Below are 24,336 nucleotides of genomic sequence, written 5' to 3'. Positions count from 1 at the left end.
TGCCAGAGGTCAAACGGGCTCTTTTTAACGGCCTGCCAGTTTTTAAATTGCGTTGCCGTTTCTTTCTTTATGGAAAAAAAGAAAAGAAAAGAAAATTGTTCCGTTTAATTTATTTGCACAAACGCAGAAGACTTATTCTATCTAAATTATTACATAAATATTGGAATGTATATTTTTCCATGGGGTGGGCGGGAGGCGGGTGTTTCTGTTGACTTGTCTGTTTTATTATCATGCTGCTGCCAAACTGTGCAAGGTAGACTTTAGGGTGGCCAGAACCCAGGGACCATTGGATTTCAAAGCTTGCTTTTTTCCGTTTTTTCTTCTCTCTCTCTCCCCCATTCTCTCGCCCCTGCATGAAAGTGCACTCCACCTTTCTCTCCCTCCTCCCCACAGCTCCTCTTCAGGCCTTTATATATCTGCTTATTTGACCTCAGTGAGAGGAGGGCCTACTGTAATGGTCACCTTCTCTTGGGTCTGTCTTTTGAGAGAGGTTGAGCACAGAGTGAGACAGCCAATCACATGACCACAGGGTATGGCCACAGGGACCCTTGGCCCGAGCAGTGCCACTAGGGTCCTTGAGAGGCATAGGTTCTTCCTGTAGCCATGTGTTTCTCATCCTCCGTTATTCTGCATGTCAGCCAGGCAGGGGTCACTGGGGGAGGTGCCCATCTGAAGGGAGGAGGGGGAGGGCTGTTGGGGACACAGTGTCCAGCACCAGAGCCTCTCTGCCCTCCCCATTCTGCTTGGTTCCTACAGCCACACTTAACAGAATCTCCCGGGATCCCTCGGGCCCTGTCCTCCACCTTGTCGCAGTAGCCTAAGCCTGCAAACTCTAGGAGTGCAAGGCTGGCAGGAACATGTCTCTGCCTATTTGGGGAGCAGTGTTGGCCCCAATGAGGCTTCACCAGCAAAGGAACCATGGGCACTGTATCGCAGGGTGGTGGAGAACACAAGCTTCTAAGCCAGAGCCTCCTAAGGCCTAAGACTAGCTTTCCCTTTTCTTTTGACCTGTAAATCCGCCCCTCCCACTCCACCTTAACTACTAACACAGCTCAGTTCACCCATCCTCTGCACAACCGTAGTTGCGCTTTTCTGCTAATGGTAACATTTTCAGCTCTTAGAAGATTTGAAAGTGCTGGAGAGTCTCTATCAAAAGGATAGGATATTTTGTCCAAAGTCTCTAAAACAAACACAAAAAAAAAAAACCACCAGTAGGCTGCTCCCTTTTCTTCTGACTTGGTGGGGGGTGGGGGAGTTGGGCAGGAGCAGGCAGGGTACCCTGCCTAATAAGGACCTTTCTGGCCTCCTTTGGCTAAGCTGTTCCTGCAAACTCGGCAGGGAGGGAGAGCGGCCAGGGCTGGCATCTTTCTCTACGGAGAGAGATTTTAGAAAATACTTTTCTCCCCCATGAATTTTTTTTTTCTTTTGGTTGATTTTTATCGTTTGCCCTTTACTTATGAGAAAATAAGATTGCAACCACTCCTGGTAATGATTTAGTAGTTCCTTTTCATTTCAGTTTTTGTAAATTAGGAGATAAATCTAAGAGTTACTAAGGATGATTTATTTAAGAGAACTACATCAAATAGCGAATGAGTTATGGGTAAATTAGATGAAAATAACTTTTCCCATGGGAAAGGTTTCTCGAAGGCATGGATGCAAATATAAAATATAAAAAAAAATCTAAATAAAGCTTATTTTAAAATATTATTGAATTCTATGTTATTTGACTGCTTCTATCTTGCTCCGGGTGGGAGGCAAAGCCCGTGCATGACCTGCTCCTTGGAATTCCAGGGCTGGGTCTGGAGGGGCTGAGAAAGCTGGCTGAATTCTGGGCCCATGGTGGGGCTAAGGGCAGGGTGGCCCTCCCAGAAACCTCTCATCTTGACCACCCCGAATGTAATTTGGAGGAGCTGTCCATATCCAGGGCTGCCTGTGGTCCTAATGCACCACCTCCAGGCCTGGCTCCCTGACCCTGCGTTGTCCAGCTCAGCGGCCCCGGTCAGCTTTCATCTGCTTCCCTCTCCTCCCTGGCACTCCTTCCAAAGGCCCAGAATGTGCACCTGTGAGTTTGGGGCATGTTACTTCCTGCAGACCTCACTGGACCTCTGCATCGTCCCAATATCCCACCTTCCCTGGAGACAGAGAGGAGCTTAAGAAAGAAATCAAGGGAGCCACAGCGCTTTCCTGATGAAGTCTGTGTGGGCCAGGCTTTTTTGAGTCCCGTGAGATCCCCCGGGTGCAAAGCCTGGGCCTCCCCCCAGTGAAACTCCACAGTGTGGCCCAAGAAGAGGTCACCCTGCATACCCCGATCTGTGATCGTGGCCAGTGCCCTCCACCTCTGCCTCCCAACTTAAAGACAAACCCTCTCTGGCAATAAAACTGATGGAAAACTGGCCTTTTAACCACCACCCCGTCCCCAATCATTTCTGCTGGAAGAAATCTCTGTGATCTGTTGACCATGCCAAGAAGTTGTCGAGCTCAGGACTGCGAGGAAAAATAGGGACATCTACTCTTGCAGTTCTCAACCCAGCCACACGTTAGAATCACCTGCAGAGCTTTTGAAAACAGTTACCAAGGCCAGGCCATAGCCCTGAATCAGTGCAGTGGTAAAGCTTCTCTGGTGACTCTAAGGTGTAGCCAGCATTGAAAACCACTGGGCCAGTCTGAGGCGGGCAAGTGGCCCAAGCACACATACCCCTGCTCCCCTCTCCTGGGCCTCCTGCAGACATCACCAATCGATCGAAGAGCCCTTCCCACCCAGCCCAAAGTGGCCTCTGATGTCTTCACTTTACAAAGCCTCAGACAGCCACTGCCGATTAGTCAGAGTTGGCATACAATAAGAAAGCCCATTTGCCAACCCGTAACCAGCCCAACCACCCCCCCCCCAGTCCCCTGGACAGATGGGGAACACTTTGGCCAAGATCCTAACTGTTGCTCCTACAGTCCTGTAACCTTTTCAGGGACTGGGCCATACCTATTGAAATCTTAGTAGCTCTACTCGAAAGTCATACTACCTCCTTTATCTTCTTTGAGACCTTGCCCCAGATGGTCCAACTTTAAGTGGTACCATTAGAAATTGAAGTAGGGTTGCCCAGGGCATCTAGAGCCAGTGTATAGATCCCCAGGTTGTGTCCTACACTACTACAGAAGGCACTAGTATGTAAATGGCGCCGTGTGTTGTACAGTGCACAACCTGCACGGCTGTACTCACTGGCCCTTCTGCGTGCTCTCCCACCCATGCTGGCAGGCTCCTACAGATGTAACCTAGTAACGTAATAACAATAATAATATCTAACATTTATTAAGCACTTACCATGGGCCACAGTCCGTGCTGTGCCCTTTACATGCATTAACTCTGTTAACCCTCCAACAACCTGTATTTTTGGTGAGAAAACTCAGATGAATAAATATCCAGGGTCAAGAAGCTAGTAAACAGTAGAGCTGGACTTCAAACCTAGGGAGTCCATAGCACCCTGACCACCATCTGGGCGGTGAGGGGATGGGCTTGGGCAGGGGACATCATGGAGGCCTTAGCAGGGGGACACTAAGCAGCCACCATTAGCCTCCGGCACAGCCTAGCACTTGCTTGCTGGTTGCTTGCTTGCTGGTGTGACTGCAGCCATTCCGTCAATTCTGTCAGCCTTTTATCTCCAGGCCCAGGAAACCCACCCCCACAGAGGGATGGAGAGGGCAGAGGAGAAGTGAGCTGCTGGTCCGCACTGGCAGAGGACTGCCTTCTCTGGTCCTGCTGTGGACCCCCTCCCTGCACTAGAGCTGCCTGGTGCTCGGGATCAGCTCTGCCCCCAACAGGAGGTGGGGTTCCCATCCTGGCCACAGCATGCGTCCAGGGGCCCGGGAGCTGCCCCACACCAGTGCCGGGTGGGGACTGTCAGCGCGGTGGGGCTGTAACGGAGGAGGTCACGAGCCAGCTCACCAACGTGCGTTGTGAAATATCCACAGGGCCTCTCACCCAAAACCTGCATTTTCACAGTTCGGGCCTCACAAATATCCCCACCCGCCCACCCCCACCCCATCTGTTCTGAACAAATGGCTCTTTTTTCAGTTCAAACCCCACTAGGTGGGGCCAAAGCTGCCCTCCCCGCCCTCCCCCCCCCCCCACCTGTTTCCCTTTTTCAAGTGGAAAAAGAACTAGAAGAACTCGGTGGTCATAAAGAGTCAAGAGGGAATACATAGCATTAACCTTGTCTTCTAAAAGGATTCATAATTTTGTATTCCAAAGGAATGCTCTATAAACATAAAAATAACCTAGGAGTTTGGTCTTGGCTGTATATCAGAATAGTAAGGACATTGCCAGTAAAGTGTCACTGTCCGGGCATAGTGAGGGTGTAAGTCCTGCTGGCAGCAAGGGGATGAGCCATTCATGCCTGAACCACAACTACATGGTGTCTTAAAGCCCAGGTATCGAAAAATACGCAAATATGCACCATTGCCCTCTAAGGGCTGGGCCCACCACCCCCAGCAACCAGTGCATGAGAAAATCATCCCAAGGGGATCAGTCTTGGAGAAGTGGCCACTGAAAGCCTTGCCCTCTTCTTCCTGAAAATGGAAGGACTTTGCAGTCCCAAGCCCGTCCCCCGGGCAGCACTGGCTGATGGCTCACCGGTGTTCACTGAGTTTCAGGTTTTGTCTGCTCTCTTAATGGATTACCAGTAAATGGCAGTTAATTGCACCCAGACAAGAGATCCTATGACACTGCACGCCATCCTCCACCTGGAGGACCCTTGTTGCCCACCAGTGGGGCCGGGCCAGGCCGGGATAACCGCTCCGGCTCTGGCCACGCATCCGATTTCTAGCAATTTGTGTAACCGTGAGCCTCAGTGTTGTCTCATCTATGACGTGGATGTCATAACGCTCCCCTCCTCATAGGCTCAGAAATGAAAGCTAACTGTGTTTTGCAGCCTGGAAAGGACCAGCCCCATGGCCTGTGTTCCCCACGATTTGAGTGGATTTAAGTTCAAATCAGAGGCAGGAAAACCGAGTATGAGCAGCTAGATACATACCCTGAATCCAAACGTGACTCGATCCAAACAGGTCCCCCGGGGTGAAATCAGGGCCTCAGGCTGTGTGCACCGCCATCGCTCCAGCTGTGTGCCCACTCCTCAGAGGCCAGATTCCGTTCCAGTGTGTCGCTGTGACAGACCCCGGGCTTCTCGGCCCCGGAACCGGGAGGCTTTGATGTGTGTGTGCCCCCAAAATCCACCAGCCATGACAAAATTCTTTCTAGATTCCAAGTAGAAACATACTCTCTGCTGCGGCTAACACAGAGAGATTGGGACCAGGGGAAGCAATTACGCTGCCCAAGCCTGGGTTCTTGAGGTAGAAGCTCCCAGGTCACCCCGGGGGTGGCATACGTATACGGGGACAGGTGTCAGAACCTGGGGCCAGCCTGGCCTCGCCATGAGACACTCACTTGTATAATCCTTCAGCCCTCCAAGGTAAATACTGTTATTACCTCCATTTTATAGATGAATAAACCGAGGCACAGAGAGGTGAAGTTGTTGCCCAAAGTCACACAGCTAGGAAGAGACAGAACTGGGTTTCAACGCCAGCCATATGGCTCCAAGGTCCGCGTTCTCAGTAGTGGTGCTCTACAGTCTCTGACCAAGCTCTCCCCCTTCCCCTGCCCGGGACAACCAATCAATAGGAAGCTTCAGAGAATTTGAGAAAGCCTCACTAGCCAAGCCCCGTGCAGGCTAGGTCTTTGGGGCTCTGTTTTTCTATCCAGTAGAGGAAGAAATTGGAATAAGCAGTCGTTTTCAAACTGTGTTCCGTGGAACACTTGGGGGTTCCTCAGAGGCCCCGTCAAGGGGTTGCCCTGGCTGGTGACAGAGCTAGCAGGCAGGGCTCCAGTCCCACCTTCAGCCAGAAGAAGCTCTGCTCTTACGTGTTGCACCCTGGACCTCCAAGCGGGAGTCCATTTGAAGGATCTCATGATAGATGAAAAACCATGAGCAAGAAGAAAAAAAAGAGAGAGAGAGAGCCGGGGGGAAGTTTGAGAATCACACATAGATCAGTAGTGGTCAGACCTGACCATGCCTTGAGTGTTAAGGCTACAGATTCCCTGGCTCCATCTCATACCCACTAAATCAGGTTTGTGGGGGAGAGACGCTGGGATCTGTGTCTCACACACGCTCCCCAGTGTGGTCTCATTTGCAAGGGGTCACGTGGCGGGGGCAGCAGCCTGTCTGTGGGTTTTAGCGCAGACTTGCCTTGGGGTAACTACCGTTAAGGGACCCTGACAAGGGAGGTTGAGGCCACCTCCTGGGGCAGCTGCAACGTCAGGAAGAAACAGCTGCCGGGGCCTTTGCTAGGCCCTGCTGAGCAGAGATTAGAGGCGTCTGGCATGGGCTATCTGCTGCCTCCCGGGCAGCCTCAGAAGCCTGCAGCAGGACCCCTGTTAGAGTCCCGGAGAGGTTCCCAGCTTTCCTAGAGGCACACAGCCAGGAGGTGGCAGAGACAGAAGTCAAGTCTGGGTGAAGGCCCAGTTCTGAGCATGCGACCCACCATCTCAGACTCTGCCTGACCTGTGGCCGACTAGGCTTCTACCAAGCATCCAGTGGACCCGCTGGCCTCGGCCTGGTGCCCGTGGTGTCCTACGGACACCCAATGATGAGCCCTACATTGGGAGCAAGACTGCCCAGGCTGTGCTCTGGGGAGCAGCCTGGGGTAGAACCACTGCTGGAGGGAGAGGACGGGGGAGGGGGGCGCAGGGTTCTGCCCAGACCCTACCCTCAGACCCCGAAGGGGGGCCCAGCCTTCAACCCAGAAGTCTTATCACCCCAGCCCCGCAGAGTCGAGAGCCCCGAGCCTGCCTCTGACTTCCTGTTCCCAGCTTGGCCAAGGACTTGCTGTGTGACCACGAACAGGTCAACGTCTCTCTCTGGGCCTCAGACTCCCTCTAAAACAAACCAGGGCAGTGGTGGCCTGTGGAGCCTTTCAAGTCCCTGGTGTCCACCCCCAAGTCCCCTCTCCCACCCTGCTCACTGCCCTTCACCCCAAAACTCCAATTTATTTCTCTTATATGATATGATTCCATTGACACGAAAGGTTTGCAACGCCAAGGCAGGGTGACCCCCGTGGGTGAGGTCATCTCCAAGCTGCATCCTATGGCCTGCCTCGGGCCTCCTCCTACACCCCCTATTGTGGAAAAGCCATTCCCCGAGGGCACCCCAGACTCCCCTGCTCACCCCCGCTCCACACCAGAGACAGCTGCCCCGGGTCCCTTCCCTCCTCGCCCTGGCAGAGCAGGAAGGCCTGTGAGTGGATGGCCGGAGCCCCTCCCCAGGAGGCCACGCACAGCCCCCCCCATGAACCTCAGTAAGACGACGTAGATCAAGGCCCCTCCCAGGGGACAGCCTTTTGCAGCTGGCAGTGCTCTTTCCTAGGCAGATTAAGGTCAAGTTTAAGGGGGTAGCTTCTGGGCAAACTGTCTGGGTCCAAACCTTAGTCGTGACATTTTCTACCTGGCAACCTTAGGCAAGATACTGAACCCAGCTGGGTCTCGCTTTCCCACTCTGTGCACTGGGGGCAATACAGAGCTCTCAACCGGCGCTGCTAGAGAGAACCAAGTCACTGCATACAAAAGGCTTAGCTCGGGTAGCCATGAACGTTTGCCACAATGATGATGACAATGACAGCGAGGACGGGGCAGAACAGGATCATGGTACAGGTGTGAAGGCAGGCCCAGGCAGGTTCAGCAACTCGAGGATGCAGGGCATGTAGAGGTGCCAGGGCTCTTGGTGGCTTCTTGCTCACTCCCCTCATGTTACGGAGGGGAAGGGACTTTCCCACCGTCAAACAGGGCATCAGTGGCTGAGCTAGTTCTGGAAACCAGGGCTCCTGACTCCCAGGCCAGAGTGCTCTGAGCTGCTGCAGACCGCAAGATTCAGCAGGGGGGAAAAAATATCCTTGGGTCAGTTGTTTTGGAAACAAAACTGTGTCTCTAACCCTAATCCTGAATACAACACATTAGTTTATCAAGGCCCTGACAAGTTCTGCAGTGAGGGAAAATATCTCACTTTTTTCCACTTTGTGTTTCCCAAACTTAGTTGACCACAGAACCATGCATTTGTACCTAGTTCCACGGAGCACCCTCTGGGACATGTTGCAACGGGCGACTCCTTCAGACCCTGTAGTCCGTGCTTGGAGGTGCTAAGTTAGCGGTTCTTTGGAGAGCTCTAAGCACACACACTCTGACATTGTTTAGCCCCAGAAAGCCCCTGAGGCTTATATGGGATTCCCAGGAACCTTAAGAAGTGAGCCAGGAGCGAGGCGAGGTGGAGTCTGGACCTCTATCAGAGCGTCCCCTTTGCTCAGAAGGAACCTGAGTCAGTGTGTAGCCGCTGCAGAAAGGGAAGGGTCCCCGCAGACTGGCTAAGAAAAGCCAGCCCCAGGATATTGATTTTGCTGCTCTCCCAGGTCCCAGAGGGGCCGAGCCCATTGCCACAGGGCCCTGGGGCAGGGACAGGAATGGGTACACCCTCTTGCCAGGATGTCTGGCCCCTCCTGCCCCATCACCCCACCAGATCTAAGCTGCCTCATCGCTTTCCCTGGGCTGGGCTGCAGATATGGGCATCGCATCCCAGCAGGCTCAATGCCTACATGGCGCCAGCCTCCTTCCTTGTTAGGACACTGATGCCTCTGGGGGTGGCGTGGAGCCCGCAGTCGGAGACAACAGGCCGGGTCACCAACTGCAACTTGGGTGTGTGAACCATTCCTGGGTTCCCTCCGTCTCTTTCTGTGTGTGCAGGAAACACAGAGGCATTTTAGGGACAGCCTGAACCCAGCAGGATGGATCAAAACTGAACAACATAGGGAGGAAAGCCCAGGCTTTGGAGCCAGATCTCTGGGGATGATCCCAGAGCCAGTACGTAGCTGTACAATCCTAAGCCGCCCACTTAGTCCCTTTGAGCCTCAGCTTTCCCCTCTGTATAATGGAAGCAAAACTGCCTATCTCCCAGGGCCGTGGCAAAGATGAAATAACAAACAGAGAGAAACGTCCAGCCTCCGGCAGCTGCTCGTCTCGGTGTGGCAGGAGACTCACAGGAGAGGAAGCGTAGGCCAGTGACGTGACATCCAGGCTCCGGGTCCTGGCTGTGTCCCAGGGCACAGCTGATGGGCATTTCTGAACTCTGCTTTCCTCGTCTGTGTGATGGGCCTGCCCTCGCCCAGGTTGCAAAGCACCTGGCAAGCTTATCCACCACGGTCACAGCCTCGAGGGGTCCCGGTAGGAGCTGGCATGCCGGTCACCGTCCCTGTTTCAATCAGATCTAGCGGCCACACCGGGTATGTTGTGCGCATACCTGCCCCCTTCCCACTATTTCCCAACCCCAGAAGCCCCAGGCCAACCCCATCTCAGGGAAGCAGATGTCCGGGTGCCGCAGGCTGCCCCACCCAGGGAAGCGAGCCCTGCCGGGCTCCAGGGCCCCCAGAGCTCCTGATCTTTCAAGAGAAGCCCAAAGTGGCGTGGAATACACTGGAACTCTTAACACTGGCAACTCGGGTTTTGTTGTTGTCGTTTGTTTGTGTGTGTGTTTGTTTTGGAAAATGAGTGCTCTTTAGGGGAAAAAACTCCGTGGCCCCAGTTTGTCTCCAGGCCACCTGCCTTGCCTTCTCTGGGCTAGATCCTCCCCGTGGGCTCGTCCAGCTGTCCTGTTCTTTGTCCTTCCTCTTGATCAGAGTGGGGTGTGCCTGTTGGGCCGTTGGCGCCCATCACAACGCTCTGATACGTGTCCCCCCCCCACCAGATGGCTCTCCTGCCCTGCCCTCACCGCAGCAGGGGACCACGCTCATTTCTGAGCCCGGAGCACAGTGCCCAGAGCTTGGGATGTCGGAGGGAGTAGCCGGAAGCGGCAGCCCTCCAAACTCTGGAGTCTACACAGGAGTCCTGAGCCCACCTGGCCCCCGGAGACCCCTGTTCAGACGTGGGATCAGCCTGCCTGTGGCCCAAGAGCCCAGCCGGGTGACTCCACCATTCCTCCTGTCTATCCTCTGTGGCATCCAGAGATGGAGAGGGTGGTGGGGAGGCAGCGCTCTACCCTCAGGTGACGGTGCTGATGGGCCTGACAAAGGGCGGCTCCACGCTGTCCCAGAAGTGCCAGGAGGAGGCGTGGTCACCGGTGTAGAGACAGCTCCAACCTGGAGGGCCCCTGTGCACATGGTGCGGGTGTCAGTCTGAGGACCGAGGATGAGGACTGGCTTGGTGGGGAGGGGGAGGGGGAAGGGAGTGAGGAAAGCTGGCAGAGGGGAGTAGGACCTGACTTGCTGACATTTGCTGAGTGCCGGGCTGGTGTAGGTCTTTGGTGTAAGCTGGGTAAGTCATTCAACAAACACCGGCTGACCCTTCCTGTGTGCCAGGCCTAGGGCTCAGGCTGCAGACCACATAAGTGATCCTGCTGTAGTCCTCACCCAAATCACATGAAGGGGGATGATTGTCCCAGGGTCACAGGCGAGGAAACTGAGCTCAGACAGGACAGACAGAAAGAGCCAGACAGAACCAGCTCAAGATGCAGTAAGTGAGGAACAGGGATAGGAATTGGGGTCCAGCGGGGCACTACACAGCCTCCAGGCAGATGCAGGCAAAGCGGCCAGAGCAGCTCCGTTCTCTCGTTGCCAGGAAGCCAAGACCAGCACCAGTTTTGCCCTTGACATTTCCCATAGGTATCTAAGTTGTAAGAACACCTCACCATGAGCCTCACCAAAGCTCTGTCTTCATTTGGAAGGACGTTAAAGAAATACGGCTCATGAACATCTTTGCTCGTCTTAAATTAGCCTTGGTGCAAGAAGCCCAGTAGCTCACCGCGGGTATGGGACGTTTCCAAGCAGCTGGGAGGCGTCGTGAAGGAGGCGGGAGCTTGGACAGGCTACATTAGCTGCTTAGGGTGACCCCATAGAAGGCACCGCCTCCGGGTGGCTCACCCTGAGCCAGAGGCCCATGGCTCTGACTTGCTGGGGTCCCCCCTGGGCCAGCAAGCCAAGGCACAGGATCTCAAAACCGTCACGATGACCACAGTCCACAGGGATCACAGCAGCAGGCTGAGCCGAGCCAGAAAGGACCTGGGAGGTCCTGAGGCCCATGGGGGAGCCGGGAAGGTTGGTGACAGGAAGAGGCGAGGCTGAAAATCTAATCAGGGAGCCCGGGCACAGTGGGGTGCTCAAAGCCCCCAACAACCCTTAGCTCCAGTCCTGCCTCCAAGAGCGACCCAGATGCGAACTCATCCTATCTCCACGGGGGCACCGGGAGAAGACTCATTCTCCAGGCCTCAGCCTCCGCTCCAAGATCCCCTCTGCTTTGCCTTCCTGCCCCGCCCGGCGGGGGAAAAGCCAGCAGGAGAACGTGTGGGCAAAGAGGACGAGGGCTGGGAATACAGGCAGAGGCCAGGCCCCAGCTGGGACACTCCCCCAGCCAAAGAGCGAAGAGATTTCAACTGCAGATCAGACTCTGAGAAGGACTTCCCAAATGCGGGCACTCCTCAGCATCAGGACAGGTTAGCGAGGAGGAAAAAGGAACGTTTCTGTGTCTATTTTTAAAGCATCCCGTAGTTTGTCATGGGACCGCAGTCCGCCTGCCTTCCCCTGACCTCATCTTGGCGTCTTGCCCTGAGTCTGTAGAATTGGGAACTAGTTGCCGAACACCTACCTGGGACATGAGACCAGGGCAGATGGAGACAGGCTGGGGCCAGGGCTCCTGTCGGGTCAGGAGACAGACGCAGTGAGACCAAGCTCAGGCGGGCCCATGCCAGGCAGTGGCACCAGCAATGAGGGGAAAGGGAAGCGTGTGACGTTTTCTCTGAACGCTCAAAATAGCAACAGCTGGTAAAATCCAGCCTCGGTTGGATGGGTCCGCGTGCTTTGCGGGGTCGCGGGCTTTGAGGACACGGAGGCGGGATGGGCGCACAGTCAGCTTCTTAGCTCAGGCCTCCAACGGCCCCCTTGGCGCTGGGGTCCGGTCTTCGCGGGTGGATGGCGGGCCCACCGGGCCCACCGGCGGCTGCCCCATCAGTGACTCGATGCCGTTTGGACCCGGGTCGTCCGACCTGGTGCTCCAGGGTCTGTCTTAGGCACGCACCTCCCAGGAGCTGGGACTTGGGCCCCAGCAAAGCGTCTCCATCCAGGGCAGCGGCCGTTACCAGGCCGGGAAATGGGACTGACTCACATCATAATGCAGCATTTTAAAAATGAGAGTTCAGCTTTTGGCTGGAGAAGCGCTGATGGGGGCTCCTGGCCACCGCCCAAGGGCAGGGAGCTTGGACCGGTGCTGGCCACCGAAGCAGGGCTGGTGTGAGGGGAGAAAGGCCACCGGGGGAAGGTTGGGAGTGCTGGGAACCGCCCCCACTATGTGCTCACTGGCATCGAGCATGTGGAGGCCAAAGAGGCCCCGGAAACTTCCTAACCCCGCACAGGGCAGCTCCCATGACAAGGAATCCACTCGTCCCAGATGTCAGCCAATAGGGCTGAGGTCCACAGGCCCTGCCATCGGCCAAGATAAAGGAAGGCCACAGCCTGATGAGTGCAAGGGGCCACATGTGGCCGGGAGGAGGTGGGAAGAAGATGAGCCTGGACGGAGAGGCCTGCTCCCGCCCTCCTGACCTCCTCTCCTGCCTGCTGCTCTTAACCAGAGTCTATAGAGCCCCTTTTGTCTGGGCCACGGTGGGCAGGATCCGGCTCATACAGGCTTGTGAACTGAGGCCCCGCTCCCACGTCCCGTGGCCTCCTGTTGGTCACAGAAATGGGCCGTGGTGGGTGCATTGGCATCATAGAGATTGGCAGACGTGGAGCCCTTGCTAGGCATCGGTGATATCTCGGGAGCAAAACCAGGCCCCGCTCCTGTCCTTATGGGTTTTACGCTGTAGTGGGAGGCACACGCCCCGAATAATCCCATGACCGATCCTTGATTTCAGCCGTGAGAAGTGCAGGTGAGAACAGACCTGGCTTAATGAGAGCACTGGGAGCGCATGCGTGCGGGGCGGAGGTGTGGACACCCTTGTGTGCTGCAGGGGGTGGTGACTGGCCGACGCCGGGGGACCAGAGAAGGGGTCCTTGGAAGAGGCAACATTACAGTAGAGCCTGAAGGCTTCATAGGAGGTCATCAAGCAGAGAAGCCAGCAGCTGGGGGACTTCCAGGCAGAGAGCAGCAGGTGCAACAGATTCGAGATGGGGGAGGGGACCAGGAGTGCAGGGAAAGTGCCAGAAGCCCAGGGGGCTGGGGAGGGGGCCTGGGACTGAGGAGAAGCTGGCAAAGGGCTGGGTCACCCAGAGACTTGTCGTGTAAGGAGCTTGGTTTTATCCAGGGAGACAGTGATGGGTGTTGAGCAGAAGAGGTCCCTGGGAAGATTCAAGTTAAAACAATAACGATAAAAACAAAAACAAAACTGTATTGATTGTCCCTTTCCCATAACTTGGGCTTTTAATGATGGCATTGAGCATCACCATAAACCAGGCATGGGTGATAGACTTGACCTCTGACCTCGGACCTCCCTTCGTAGCTGGGCAGACGGACAGACCCACCAGCAGAACGTGAAGAGCGTGGGGTAGACAGTGTACGCAGCCAGAGGATGTCCTCTCAGGCCCGTGTGGAGGAAGACAGACCACTAAATCTAAAATAAAACATACTTTTTAATAGATCTCTGGCCTCACCCAAAGTAAGGGAAATCGTCAAGTTACCCCCATCCAAAACTAAAAAGCTGTGAGCTAAGACCAGAACAGGCGCAGTGAGTGATAAGCAAGTGTGAGAACTGGGGTCTGTCCTGGGGACAGGCGCTGATGTCAGGACTGTGGACAGGGACATAAATGCTGGGGTGTGGCAAAGTGAAGGACCAGAGCCTGTGGTCTCTCGTCATCCCATGTCTCTTTAACAGGAATCAAATGGTCCCTGCTACCAGGTACCATCCCCCCTCCCTCCCTGCTCCAGCCCCGGCAGGTCACAGAACTCCTCTCTGGAGGAAAACATGCACTATTTAAACTCTAGAGATTCCCATAAGATCAAATCTGAGCTCAGCATGCATGCGAGTCCACAGAGAAATACAGCAAATTTAGACCCTCCAAGGCCTTTTCAGATACATAGTTACCAACACCAAATACAAGCTAATATGTAGGTAATACTTTAAAAAATGTAAGATGAAGTCATAAACATGAGCAAACAATAAGAGACTATCTGAAAAGAGCAGGTGAACTGGAAAAAGAACCAAATAGAACGTTTAGAAGTATGTAGTGAGTAACATTAAAAAAATAAACTCCAGGGGCACCTGGGTGGCTCAGTCAGTTAAGCATCTGACTCTTGATCTCAGCTCAGGTCTTGATCTCAGGGTCATGAGTCCAAGCCCCTCCTTTGGCTGCCCGCTGGGCATGGAAGCTACTTAGAAAAAATAAGTAAATAAAATAAAATCCAAGGATGGATTACAAAGCAGGGTAAACTGCTGAAGAGAGAATTTTAAAAATGGAAAACAGGTCTAAGGAAGTTACCCAGAATGCAATGCAGAGAAATAAATGGATGGAAACCATGAGGGGAAATCGGAGCTTTCTGGTCTACCACAATAGCCACGAGCCATGTGTGGCAATAAAACCTGTATTTGAATTCACCAAAATTCAGTAAAGCTTTGGACTCCGTTCCTCAGCTGCACTAGCAACATTCTGAGTGTTCACTCCGTATGTGGCTCCTGGCTGTCACAATGGACAGTGCAGATTATCCAGCATTTCTACCGTCACAGAAATCTCTATTGGACAGCAGTAGCTTAAAAGAGCGGGAAGAAAGAATTAGAAAGTCTGACCCCAGAAGGAGAACAAAGAGAGAATCGAGAAGAGGTAATATGAAAATATAAGATAGTGGGTGAGAATATTCTAGAAATAAACCCATGGATGTGGGGAGCACGATGTATATCAGTCAGAATAAGAAGAAATCCTCATGTAGTCATATCATAATGAAACTACAGAACACCGAGGACAAGGAGAAAATCTTTTTATTTTTAAAAAATTTTTACATATTTATTTGACAGAGATCACAAGTAGGCAGAGAGGCAGGCAGAGGGAGAGCGGGAAGCAGGCCCCCCGCCGAGCAGAGAGCCTGATGTGGGGCTCGATCCCAGGACTCTGGGATCATGACCCGAGCCGAAGGCAGAGGCTTAACCCATTGAGCCATCAAAGAGAAAATCTTAAAAGGAGCTCACCAAAGAACAATCGGGCCGGCAGCTGCCTTCTCTTCAGCAAAAAGGAAGGCAGAAGGTAGCGGAACGCTGTCCTCTACCTCACCACAATGAGGTGCCAGGAGGAAGTGACTTCGAGCCTAGAACTGTGTGCCCAGCAAAACTCTTTGATTGAGGAGGGGGAAACATAGGCTTTCTTCAGAAAAAAAGGTGTGGAGCTTACCACCAAAAAATACTCCCAATCCGAGGAACTTTGAAATCATGCTCTGCAGGAATAAGAAAAATTATCCAAGAAGCTAGGTCTGAGGCACAAGAAGTGAGGAGAACGTGGTTGACATGGACGGACGTTATTTGAAGCAAATATTAATAGGGTAGGGGCGCCTGGGTGGCTCAGTGGGTTAAAGCCTCTGCCTTCGGCTCGGGTCATGATCTCGGGGTCCTGGGATCGAGCCCCGCATCGGGCTCTCTGCTCAGCGGGGAGCCTGCTTCCTCCTCTCTCTCTCTCTGCCTACTTGTGATCTCTGTCTGTCAAATAAATAAATAAAATCTTTAAAAAAATATTAATAGGGTAAAATAATCACGATGACAGTGTTTTGTTGAGTTAAATACATATCGTACGTTTTCAAGGGTAGCCAATAAAGAATAGTTCTAAAATTCGGCTCCCATCAGAATCACCTGGGAGGCTTGTTAAACTACAGACTCCCGGACCCACCCGTCCGAGCTCCGGCTGCAGGAACTCTGGGGCAGGCTCCCAGACTTTGCATCGATAACCAGTTCCCAGGTGATGCTGATGCGACCGGCACAGGGGCCCCACTTTGAGAACCACTGAACCAAAAGCAGAGAAATCGGGTGGTTCACCTCCAAACCAACAGAAGGGGGAAAGGCAATGAGAAAACAACCAACACCTTCCGTCTAACCCAGCTCCGTGCAGGGAAAAGATCATATAAGCCACATATGTAATTTTAGATTTTCTGGTAGACACATTAAAAAGTAAAAACAGGTGACATGAATTTTAATAACAATTTTGATTTCACCCGATAGACCCCAAATATTATCATTTCAAAATGTGATCAACAGGAAAAGTATGGAGATTACTTTTTCTTCTCTTCTTGGAGAAAGCCTTCAGAATTCAGTGTGTATTTTACCCCGTAGAGGCTTCTCAACGCGGACGAACCACAGAACAGGACAGAGCTGGTTCTAGACAGCAACAGACGTGAGCTTGCAGAGGACAGAGGTCCCCACTCGGACCCTGAGCAGCCACTGCATGCCAGACACTGAGCTGAGCGGTTAGAGCACCATATGTCACCTCGTTCAGTCCTCACTTAGACCCGTGAGATTAGACGTTATTATCATCCCATTTCCTAGATGGTAAAGGTGAGGCTGAGAACAGTCAAAACACTTCCCCAAGAGAAGCAGAAGAGCCGGCACTCCAACCCAGGTTTCTCATCTGCCAATGCCAACCTCAGAACCTCAATACTTTACTCTGTAGAGTCTTTTCTGTAACAGACCAGAGAGTAAAAGTTTTAGGCTCTTGGGACCAGACAATCCATCTGGTAGGAGAAGGTAGAACCTCTTTTTCCAGAGTCAGCCTCGGTCCTCCCCGTGTTCGGAAGGATCCAGACCGATCGGCCTCCTGGCGACACTTTCTCAGACGACCGGGGCCTCAGCCGGCCTCTCTAACTCACTGCCTGACTATAAATGTGAGTTATTCCCCCGCTTTGGGTTGAGACAGAGGGGAGATAAAAGCCAGGATTGATGGAATCCCAGATATAAAATCGGGCACCATAGTGCCTGCATTTTGGAAACTGCCTTTAATTAATGGTTTATGAGCCCCAAAGACGCCCCCCTCTTCAGGCCTCCTGCTCGTCTCGGAGCTCAGTCCTGGGTGGTGAGGGCAGGGTGGTGAACGGCTGTCTTTCTTCAGAAACCAAAATGTGTGGTTTGCTTGTTGGACCCCAGCTCTGCCTCGGGCATTCCTCAAGCCCGGACGCCCTAAGCCAGCTCTCCTCACGGGCCTCAGCGGAGTGACCCACACGTATCCACTCACACACCAGAAATGTGCTTTTTCTCTTGGTCTCCTTATCTGTCACCCCCCCCCCCATTCTCTCCTTTTTCCTGTTTCTCTTTGTGTCTTTGTTGTGTCTTTGGCCCTGTTCCTCTCCCTTGAGTCTCTCTCTCCAACTCTCTTTTTTTTCTTTTTTCTCTTTCTCCTTCCTTCCTCCTTCCCCTACTGCCTTATAGCCTTTACCTGGGGAGGCCTAGCCCAGGGCCAACCCCCCACCTGGGCATGGGATAGACAAGGCCACCCCTCACCTCACAGGGAGCCCCACCTCTCCCACCTGGACCAGGTGGGAGTCCTGCTGGGACGATGCATGCCTGCCCTGGGAGGGGGGGAACCCTCAGCCCCTGAGCTGGACTCAGGCCACATTTCATCGCAGGAAGGCAGCGGGACTGAGGCAAGTACTGAGCGCCTACCAGAGGTACACATCCAGAATTTATACGAGTCATTAATCTGGGAGGTAGAGAGTATTACTATTATGCCCATTTTATACACGGGAAAACTGAGACTTGAAGAAGTCAAGAAATTGACCCAGAGCCAAGGTCTGTTCAACTCCAAAGCCTCTTTCCACAGGCCCAGTCCAAATGGACAACACGGGCTGTGTCTTGGAATTTCAGGTAACCAGAGGTGGTGACGCTCATCTCTCCTCTTCCCAGAAGCAGGTGACAGAGATGGGACTCAGTCACAGAAAAAGCACAGAGACTCTCAGCTCTTTCCACGCCCGGGAGGACACACCCACCTTGTGTGCCAGAGGCTCGAACCTGTGGGACCCAATCAGGAGGGCTTCCCTGCAAGCCAGACCTGTTGTGGGGAGCCAGGGACCAGCTGGAGGGACCCGAGGGTGGAGACAGGCAGCAGTCTCACCAGGCAGAAACTCAGAAACTCGGGGTGTGGGGGGGCCCCCCCGCAGAGGAAGCTGCAGATTCCACATTTCCACATTCCTGGGCGTCATGGCAACACAAGCTCAGACCAGCGACCTGCTCAGAGCTCTGTGCCACCTGCCGTTTCTCTGGGGGCAGGGAAAAGACCTTCTACCTAACTAGCATCCCCAGTCACGGAGTCCCCAGAGCAGCCCTGGGAAGGAGGCAGGTGGCAGGTGGCGGGGAACAGCATTATGCCAACCTCAGGGTGCTGAAAACGGAGGCATGAGGCATGAGGCATGAGGCATCTTAGCTGCCCGCCCTGAGTTAGGCCGCTCTGCTCAGTGCCTGCTGGACCAGAGGTGGCATCCTCCTGGCCAGCAGCCATGGGCTCCCAAGGGCTCTTGGCTGAGAAGCTAGAGGCCCCCCGGCGTTGGGGAGAAAGGTTTAAGCAGAGTGTGTGTGGTATGTGTCTACTTCCAAAGAGTTTCCACGGCAGAGGCAGGCGAGGGCTGAAGGAACTGGAGAGAGGGGCCTTGTGACTCGAAAAAGATTTCTAGGCTACATGTGTCCATTTCAAAAATAACACGCCTCAATGCAGAAAACATGGGAGACAGGAAAGTGTGCACACACATGAGAATACCCTTGCGTACTCACAGGGGCACACACACACACACACACATAAAACATTCACACGCAGAGCTCACACACAATTAACCCATCACCCCTTTCCAGACGCAGACTTTTAACATTTACCCAACTAGTATTTTATATGTATAAATGTATAAATGTACATATATTACAGTTCTACATCATAGAATTATGTGTACCATTTTTTAAATGCGCTGGGATTACATCACACCTGCTGTCTTGTACTGTCATTTTTCACTTGCCAATAGATTATGAACATTTTCCCATGTCAAAAATATCCTCCAGTGACACCTTTCTCATGAACCACATATATTCCAGTACATGAATGGGGGTCATCCTTCATTCGGACGAACTCCCATCAATAACCATCTATACCGCTTCCTACTTAATTTTTCCAATTTCCGTTAGAAATGCATATGTTAAAAAAAAAAAAAAAAGAAATGCATACGTTCATTGTAGAATTTTGATGATGGACAAAAGTACAGCAAGAGGAAAGTAAGCTCATTCTTCCTGGCACCCAAGCTCAGTAACCGTAACTATCTGTGTGATTTCACACACATTGTTGTAACCACCTGCTTGATTTGATGGATAAGCATTTTTTACATTGTTACGATAATTTACAATGTACAGTATCATCAGGGTCCTTCCTAACCAGGCTTCTTTTTTAAATACTTATCATGGTATTGAGTTTGTGTGGGTGTTGATTTAACCCTACTTTAGAGAGGGAGCCTCTTTCCATCTCGGTCAAGTCCAGCCTGAACCTGGTCTACTTCATCAGGTGTGTCCAACCATGGATTGAAGAGTAGGGTTGGGAAATGCTGGGGGATAGACATTTTTGCCTATGAGGGGCTACTCTGGAATCAGGTTTCAGTGTGTTGAGGAATGGAGCTGAGGCTCTGTGTATCCTAAGAAATCACCCAGCTGCCCAGAGATGACTGCCACTGTGTTGATTACAATAGCAAAAAATGGGGAACAACCCATGCTCATCAATGAGAAAGCATGCTCTGATGACTCCTGGGCCATCAAAAGATATCACAGATCTCTAAGGAGATGGAAGGGTGTCCTCCACGGTGTAAATGAGAACGTCGTATTACAAAACGGAGAACGTTGTTGCGTCTGCGTGCGGGTCTCTGTGTGTTTGTAAGCGTGGGTCTGTGTGTGTTTGGAAACGTGGGCATTTGTGTATCCCGAGGAATATTTAACTACAACTAACAGCTGCTGTCTCTGGGCGGCGTGGGATTTGGGGCGATTTTCACTTTGTGTTTTATTTTCATTCTTTTCTAGATTAAGTTTTTAAAAGTCTGTGCTTTTGGGGGGGACAGGTTACTTTTGTAATGGGGGAGGGGCAGCAAAACAAAACAAAAGCCATTTGGATTTTGGAAAGAAGAAAGGCATGAGAGGGACTCATCTCCGCCCTCCCCCTGTACCCCGGGAGCGCAGCATCAAGGGTGCGGTCTGCCCAGTCCCTGCCTCCCCCTCCCCGCCCCCCAAGCCTCCCGCAGCCCCCTCCCCACCAAGTTTACAATTGTGTGTTGCAGATTCGGACAGCCAGTGCAGCCCCACACGGCAGAGCCTCAGCCTGTCGGAGGGGGAGGAGCAGATGGACCGGCTACAGCAGGTGGAGCTGGTCAGGACCACCCCCATGGCCCACTGGAAGGCCGGCACCGTCCAGGCCTGGCTGGAGGTGGTCATGGCCATGCCCATGTATGTCAAGGCCTGTGCGGAGAACGTGAAGAGCGGGAAGGTAGGGCACCTCCGGGATCCCAGCGGGAATCCCCCCCCCCTTGAACTTTACCAACCCAGAGCTGACCTGCTCCACCCCCCGCCCCCCTACCCCCACCCCATCCCAGGGTGAAAGGATGTATTCTAGGAGCCAGCTGAACTGGGTTCAGGCTCCAGGGTCCCCAGTAAAGCACCATGTCTCCCCAGCAAGGCACCTAGCCGTCTGAGCCTCAGTTTCCGCATCTTTAAATTGGGCCCAACCTGCCCGTCCCTGCTGCAGGGGGGCAGGACCGGGTTAGAGGGCTCCACGGGCCAGCATGTGATTCCGCTCACCTCCTGGAGCAGAGATGCGCCAAGTGCTCTGCCCGGACTGCAGAGAAGCGGGGGCAGGGAGACGGGTGGGCTCGGGCTAGCAGACCCCTCCCGGGCTCAGCTGCAGCCGGCAGCAGGTCCTGGCAGCCTCGGGTGCGCACCCCACACCTCCCTTCTGGGCACTCAGTCCTCCCCTCCCGGCGGAGCAGGTGCTGCTGAGCCTGAGTGACGAGGACCTGGAGCTGGGTCTGGGCGTGTGCAGCTCCCTGCACCGGCGGAAGCTCCGGCTGGCCATCGAGGACTACCGGGACGCCGAGGCAGGCAGGAGGTGGGTCGGCACGCTGGGGCACCTTGCTCGGGCTGAGCCTCCAGGGAGAAGGGAGAAGAGTCCCCCTGGGACCTCCAGATCACACAGTGGGGGGTGAACGGCACTGCAGGTATGGGGTGGTGTGTGGGCTGTGCCCAGGAATGCCACTGGCCAGGGGGTCCAGGCACATCCCAGTCCCACTCTGGGCCAGCTCTCCCCATAGAAAGATGGGGATACAGGGAAACAGTGAGGCCCCAGGGGCCCATGATCCCTGCAGCCGGGAGGCAGGGGGAACTCATGCGCCCCTAGAACTTCTCTATCTCCAAGGGCCAGCCCGAGCAGGTCTGGGAATTCGGCCAAAATATCCGCACTGCCTACTTCCACCACAATCCCAGCTCTAGCATCCCCAGGGGAGGAAGGGAGGTGTAAGGTGGGGAGAAGCAGAATGTGACAGAGAAGAAATGGACGTGAAAGGCTTTCGTGCCATGTCTCCCCCCCCCCCCGCCCCCAGGCTTAGGGCTGGAGGGGAGGAGGCACCGTTAGCAAGTGCACCTGGGAGTGGGCAGAGTTCCTCCCTCCAGGTGTGTCCTGCTCTCATTCCCTCACACCTCCCCCCCCACCCCCACCTCTGTCCCACGTCCTGCCTCCCTCCCTCCAGACATTTCCTGCAGCAGCATTTGCTGGGGGCGGGGCGGGGGGGGGCTCATTCAGCAAAGCAGCTCCAGGGAACCAGCGCACCCCCGCTCAGTCCTCAGAGTGCAACGGGGGAGAAAGAACGATTGTCGTCAATCTGACACTTTCTGTTTTGCATAATTATCTCCTTCACTGGTTTCCCCGTCGTTTTCATGCAGTTAATTAATCAAACCTGGTGGTGTGTGCTATTATTTGCAGAAGCCGCTTTGTGGATTAAAAAATGAGGGGGCTAAGGCTGGGAACTCAGGCTAGTTTAGGAGCAGGAAACCAAAGGCTTGTGGGTCCTGGAGAGGGGCCTTTGGCGTGATTCCTGGGTGGCAGCAGAGACGTACGAGATCAGATCAGAAGCTCAGGTAGCAACCCAAAGCAAGCAAAGCCTTGTCGGGCGAGTCAGGACCCTGCGGGACAGGACAGGGGGTGAAGGAGGGGAGAGGGGATTGGTGGGCGGGGGGAGGGGAGTGGTGGGCATGAACTCGCTTTCTCGGAGGGCTTCCCCCCCTCTTAGGGTCCCACATGTACCTCACGCTCACCACCCGCTCCTAACCAGTGCCTCCCCCCCACCCCGAATCCTCTGCCAGCTAAGCTAGAGACCCCTCCTGCGCCCTCGTCTCCCTCCCAGCGCGGTCAGTAAACGCTGACCATGGAACAGGGTAGGGCTGCCTGCTTCACTTTGCAAAAATGCAGGATCCCTGCCCAAGTTTGCCCAAAACATGACTGCCCCCGAAAACCTCAAGGAACCAAGATGCCACAGCGCCCCGAAGGGCGTGTATGCAAATTAGCGGCCAGATGTGAACGGAGTTTGACAAATTCTGAGAGCTGAGATCAGGACTGTCTCCAAGGATCCTGCGTCCCCCCCCAGTTAGACACCCCCAGGCCTCCTGCAGGAAACGTGGCCTGTCTCTAACTTGCCGTGGTCTTGGTCTCTCTGGCACCTAGTTTCTCCAGCTGTGAAGGGAAGGGGGTTAGATTAGAACAGCAGCTCGTGTAACTTTTGGAGACTACAGCCACTCTGAGAATCTCACAAAAACTGTTGACACTTTCCGCAGAGGCGATATTGTACAAAACTTGACAACTCTGCATTCTGGGACCCTTTGACTCACTCCCGGAACTTTCAGGGGCCCATGAACTCTAAGGGTAAGAACCCCAGTGAGATCATCTTCAAGAACACATCCTGTGTGGCTCTGGGCATGACATTGCCCTCTCTGGACCACCAAATCCACCAGCCCCATCGCCCGTCGCTGTATGTCCATGATTTTATTTAATCGTCGCAACATCAATGTGGGATAGACATTCTTACCCCCATTTTAAAGACAGACAAAGTGAGGCCTGGAGAAATCATGCATACAAAGTCATGCTACAAAATACCTCACTTCAGAGTCAATCCCCCTTCCGTTATCCCATGTCACCTCAACGCTAAAAACATCGACAACCCCTACTACTTGCGTTTATGGGACACGGGATGCGCCCCAGATTCCATGCTGAGGGTTTCACGTTCTCTCATCTCTTAGCCCTCCCAGCTTCTGTGAGGCCACCACGATGAGCCCCATTTTGCAGGTGACGCAGCTGGGGCAGAGACAAAAGGTCCCGGAGCCAACGGGGATTGGGGCGCCATGGCCTCGTGTTTTCTGCGTGGAATCATGACCCAGATGATGTCTCAATTCTGTGCCCCAACTCGGATTTCGGGGGTCTCATCTAGCTCGGTTTGGGGCAGGGACAATGTCAAATTTTATAAAACATCTGAATCACTGCTAAAGTCACGCTGTCTTGTTCAACTTGGGCACTTAACGATAGCTCAGACCAACAGCTGGGAAAGTGTTGCCAAGCGGAGGCCCCACGGGGACAGCTTTAACGAAAAGAGAACCGTTCTGAAGGGCAGACGCGCATTAATTGACAGCATGTGGATGGATATTGGGGACTATAAATGGCTTCCCTCTCGTAGGTTCAGCCGGGTGCCCCTCCCCCCCTCCCCGCCTCTCTTCCTAGAAGGGAGCTTGTCTTGGGTCAGAAGTTTCCAGTACAGGAGCTTGGTCCTGGTGGACTGGAGTCAAGACCCCAGCCTGGCTTTGTCTTCCGTGTGTTGGATTATGGAACTGAAGCTGTTGAGCCCAGGTGGGGTCCCGCCCTCCAGGAGCTGGTGGTCTGGGCCGCGGGGTGACAGGTGCAGGGATGGGGACGCCGGGGAGCCCTGGGCGCAGAGAGGGCCTCTGATCCAGCGCACAAGAGGCCTGGAAGGATTCGGGGCGAGCGAAAGCACAGCAGAACCCTGTTGCAGTCAAGCAGGGGAGGAGGGTGGCCTGGCGTGGAGCACCGCTGGGAGACAAGGACGAATCCCCGCAGTCCCGGGTGGCTGAGAGGCGGGTAGGAGACCTGGAGAAACTGGGAGCTCACCCTTCCTTTCCTGGGCCACTCTTCCAGGGAAGTCTCCGCTGAGTGTCGAGCACTAGGCCAGCTCTCCAGAGGGGAACACAGTCTCTGGGCTCAGATCAATTCATTTTTAAAGTTCCATGTGTGACGGAGTAGCAGTTTGAGGGAAATACTTCGAGTCAGAGCCGCAGGCTGGGGCACAGCCTTAGA

The 24,336-nt window shown here is 53.8% G+C and overlaps 1 protein-coding gene across 2 annotated transcripts in view; it reads left to right on the top strand.

Moving 5' to 3' along the window:
* The window catches only part of KAZN (kazrin, periplakin interacting protein), a gene marked incomplete at both ends in the record, with an annotated part of 432,776 nt that overhangs the window by 395,740 nt on the left and 12,700 nt on the right, over positions 1-24,336 (top strand). For both annotated transcript variants that reach the window (XM_080801783.1, XM_080801784.1), the window contains 2 exons: positions 20,267-20,472; positions 20,972-21,090. In XM_080801783.1, the coding sequence (XP_080657909.1) occupies positions 20,267-20,472; positions 20,972-21,090 (325 nt within the window). The remainder of the gene's footprint in view (positions 1-20,266; positions 20,473-20,971; positions 21,091-24,336) is intronic.

Source organism: Martes martes (genome assembly GCF_963455335.1).
Source record: "Martes martes genome assembly, chromosome: 4".
Classification (NCBI taxonomy): domain Eukaryota; kingdom Metazoa; phylum Chordata; class Mammalia; order Carnivora; family Mustelidae; genus Martes; species Martes martes.
This window is presented reverse-complemented; position numbering and strand designations above follow the sequence as displayed.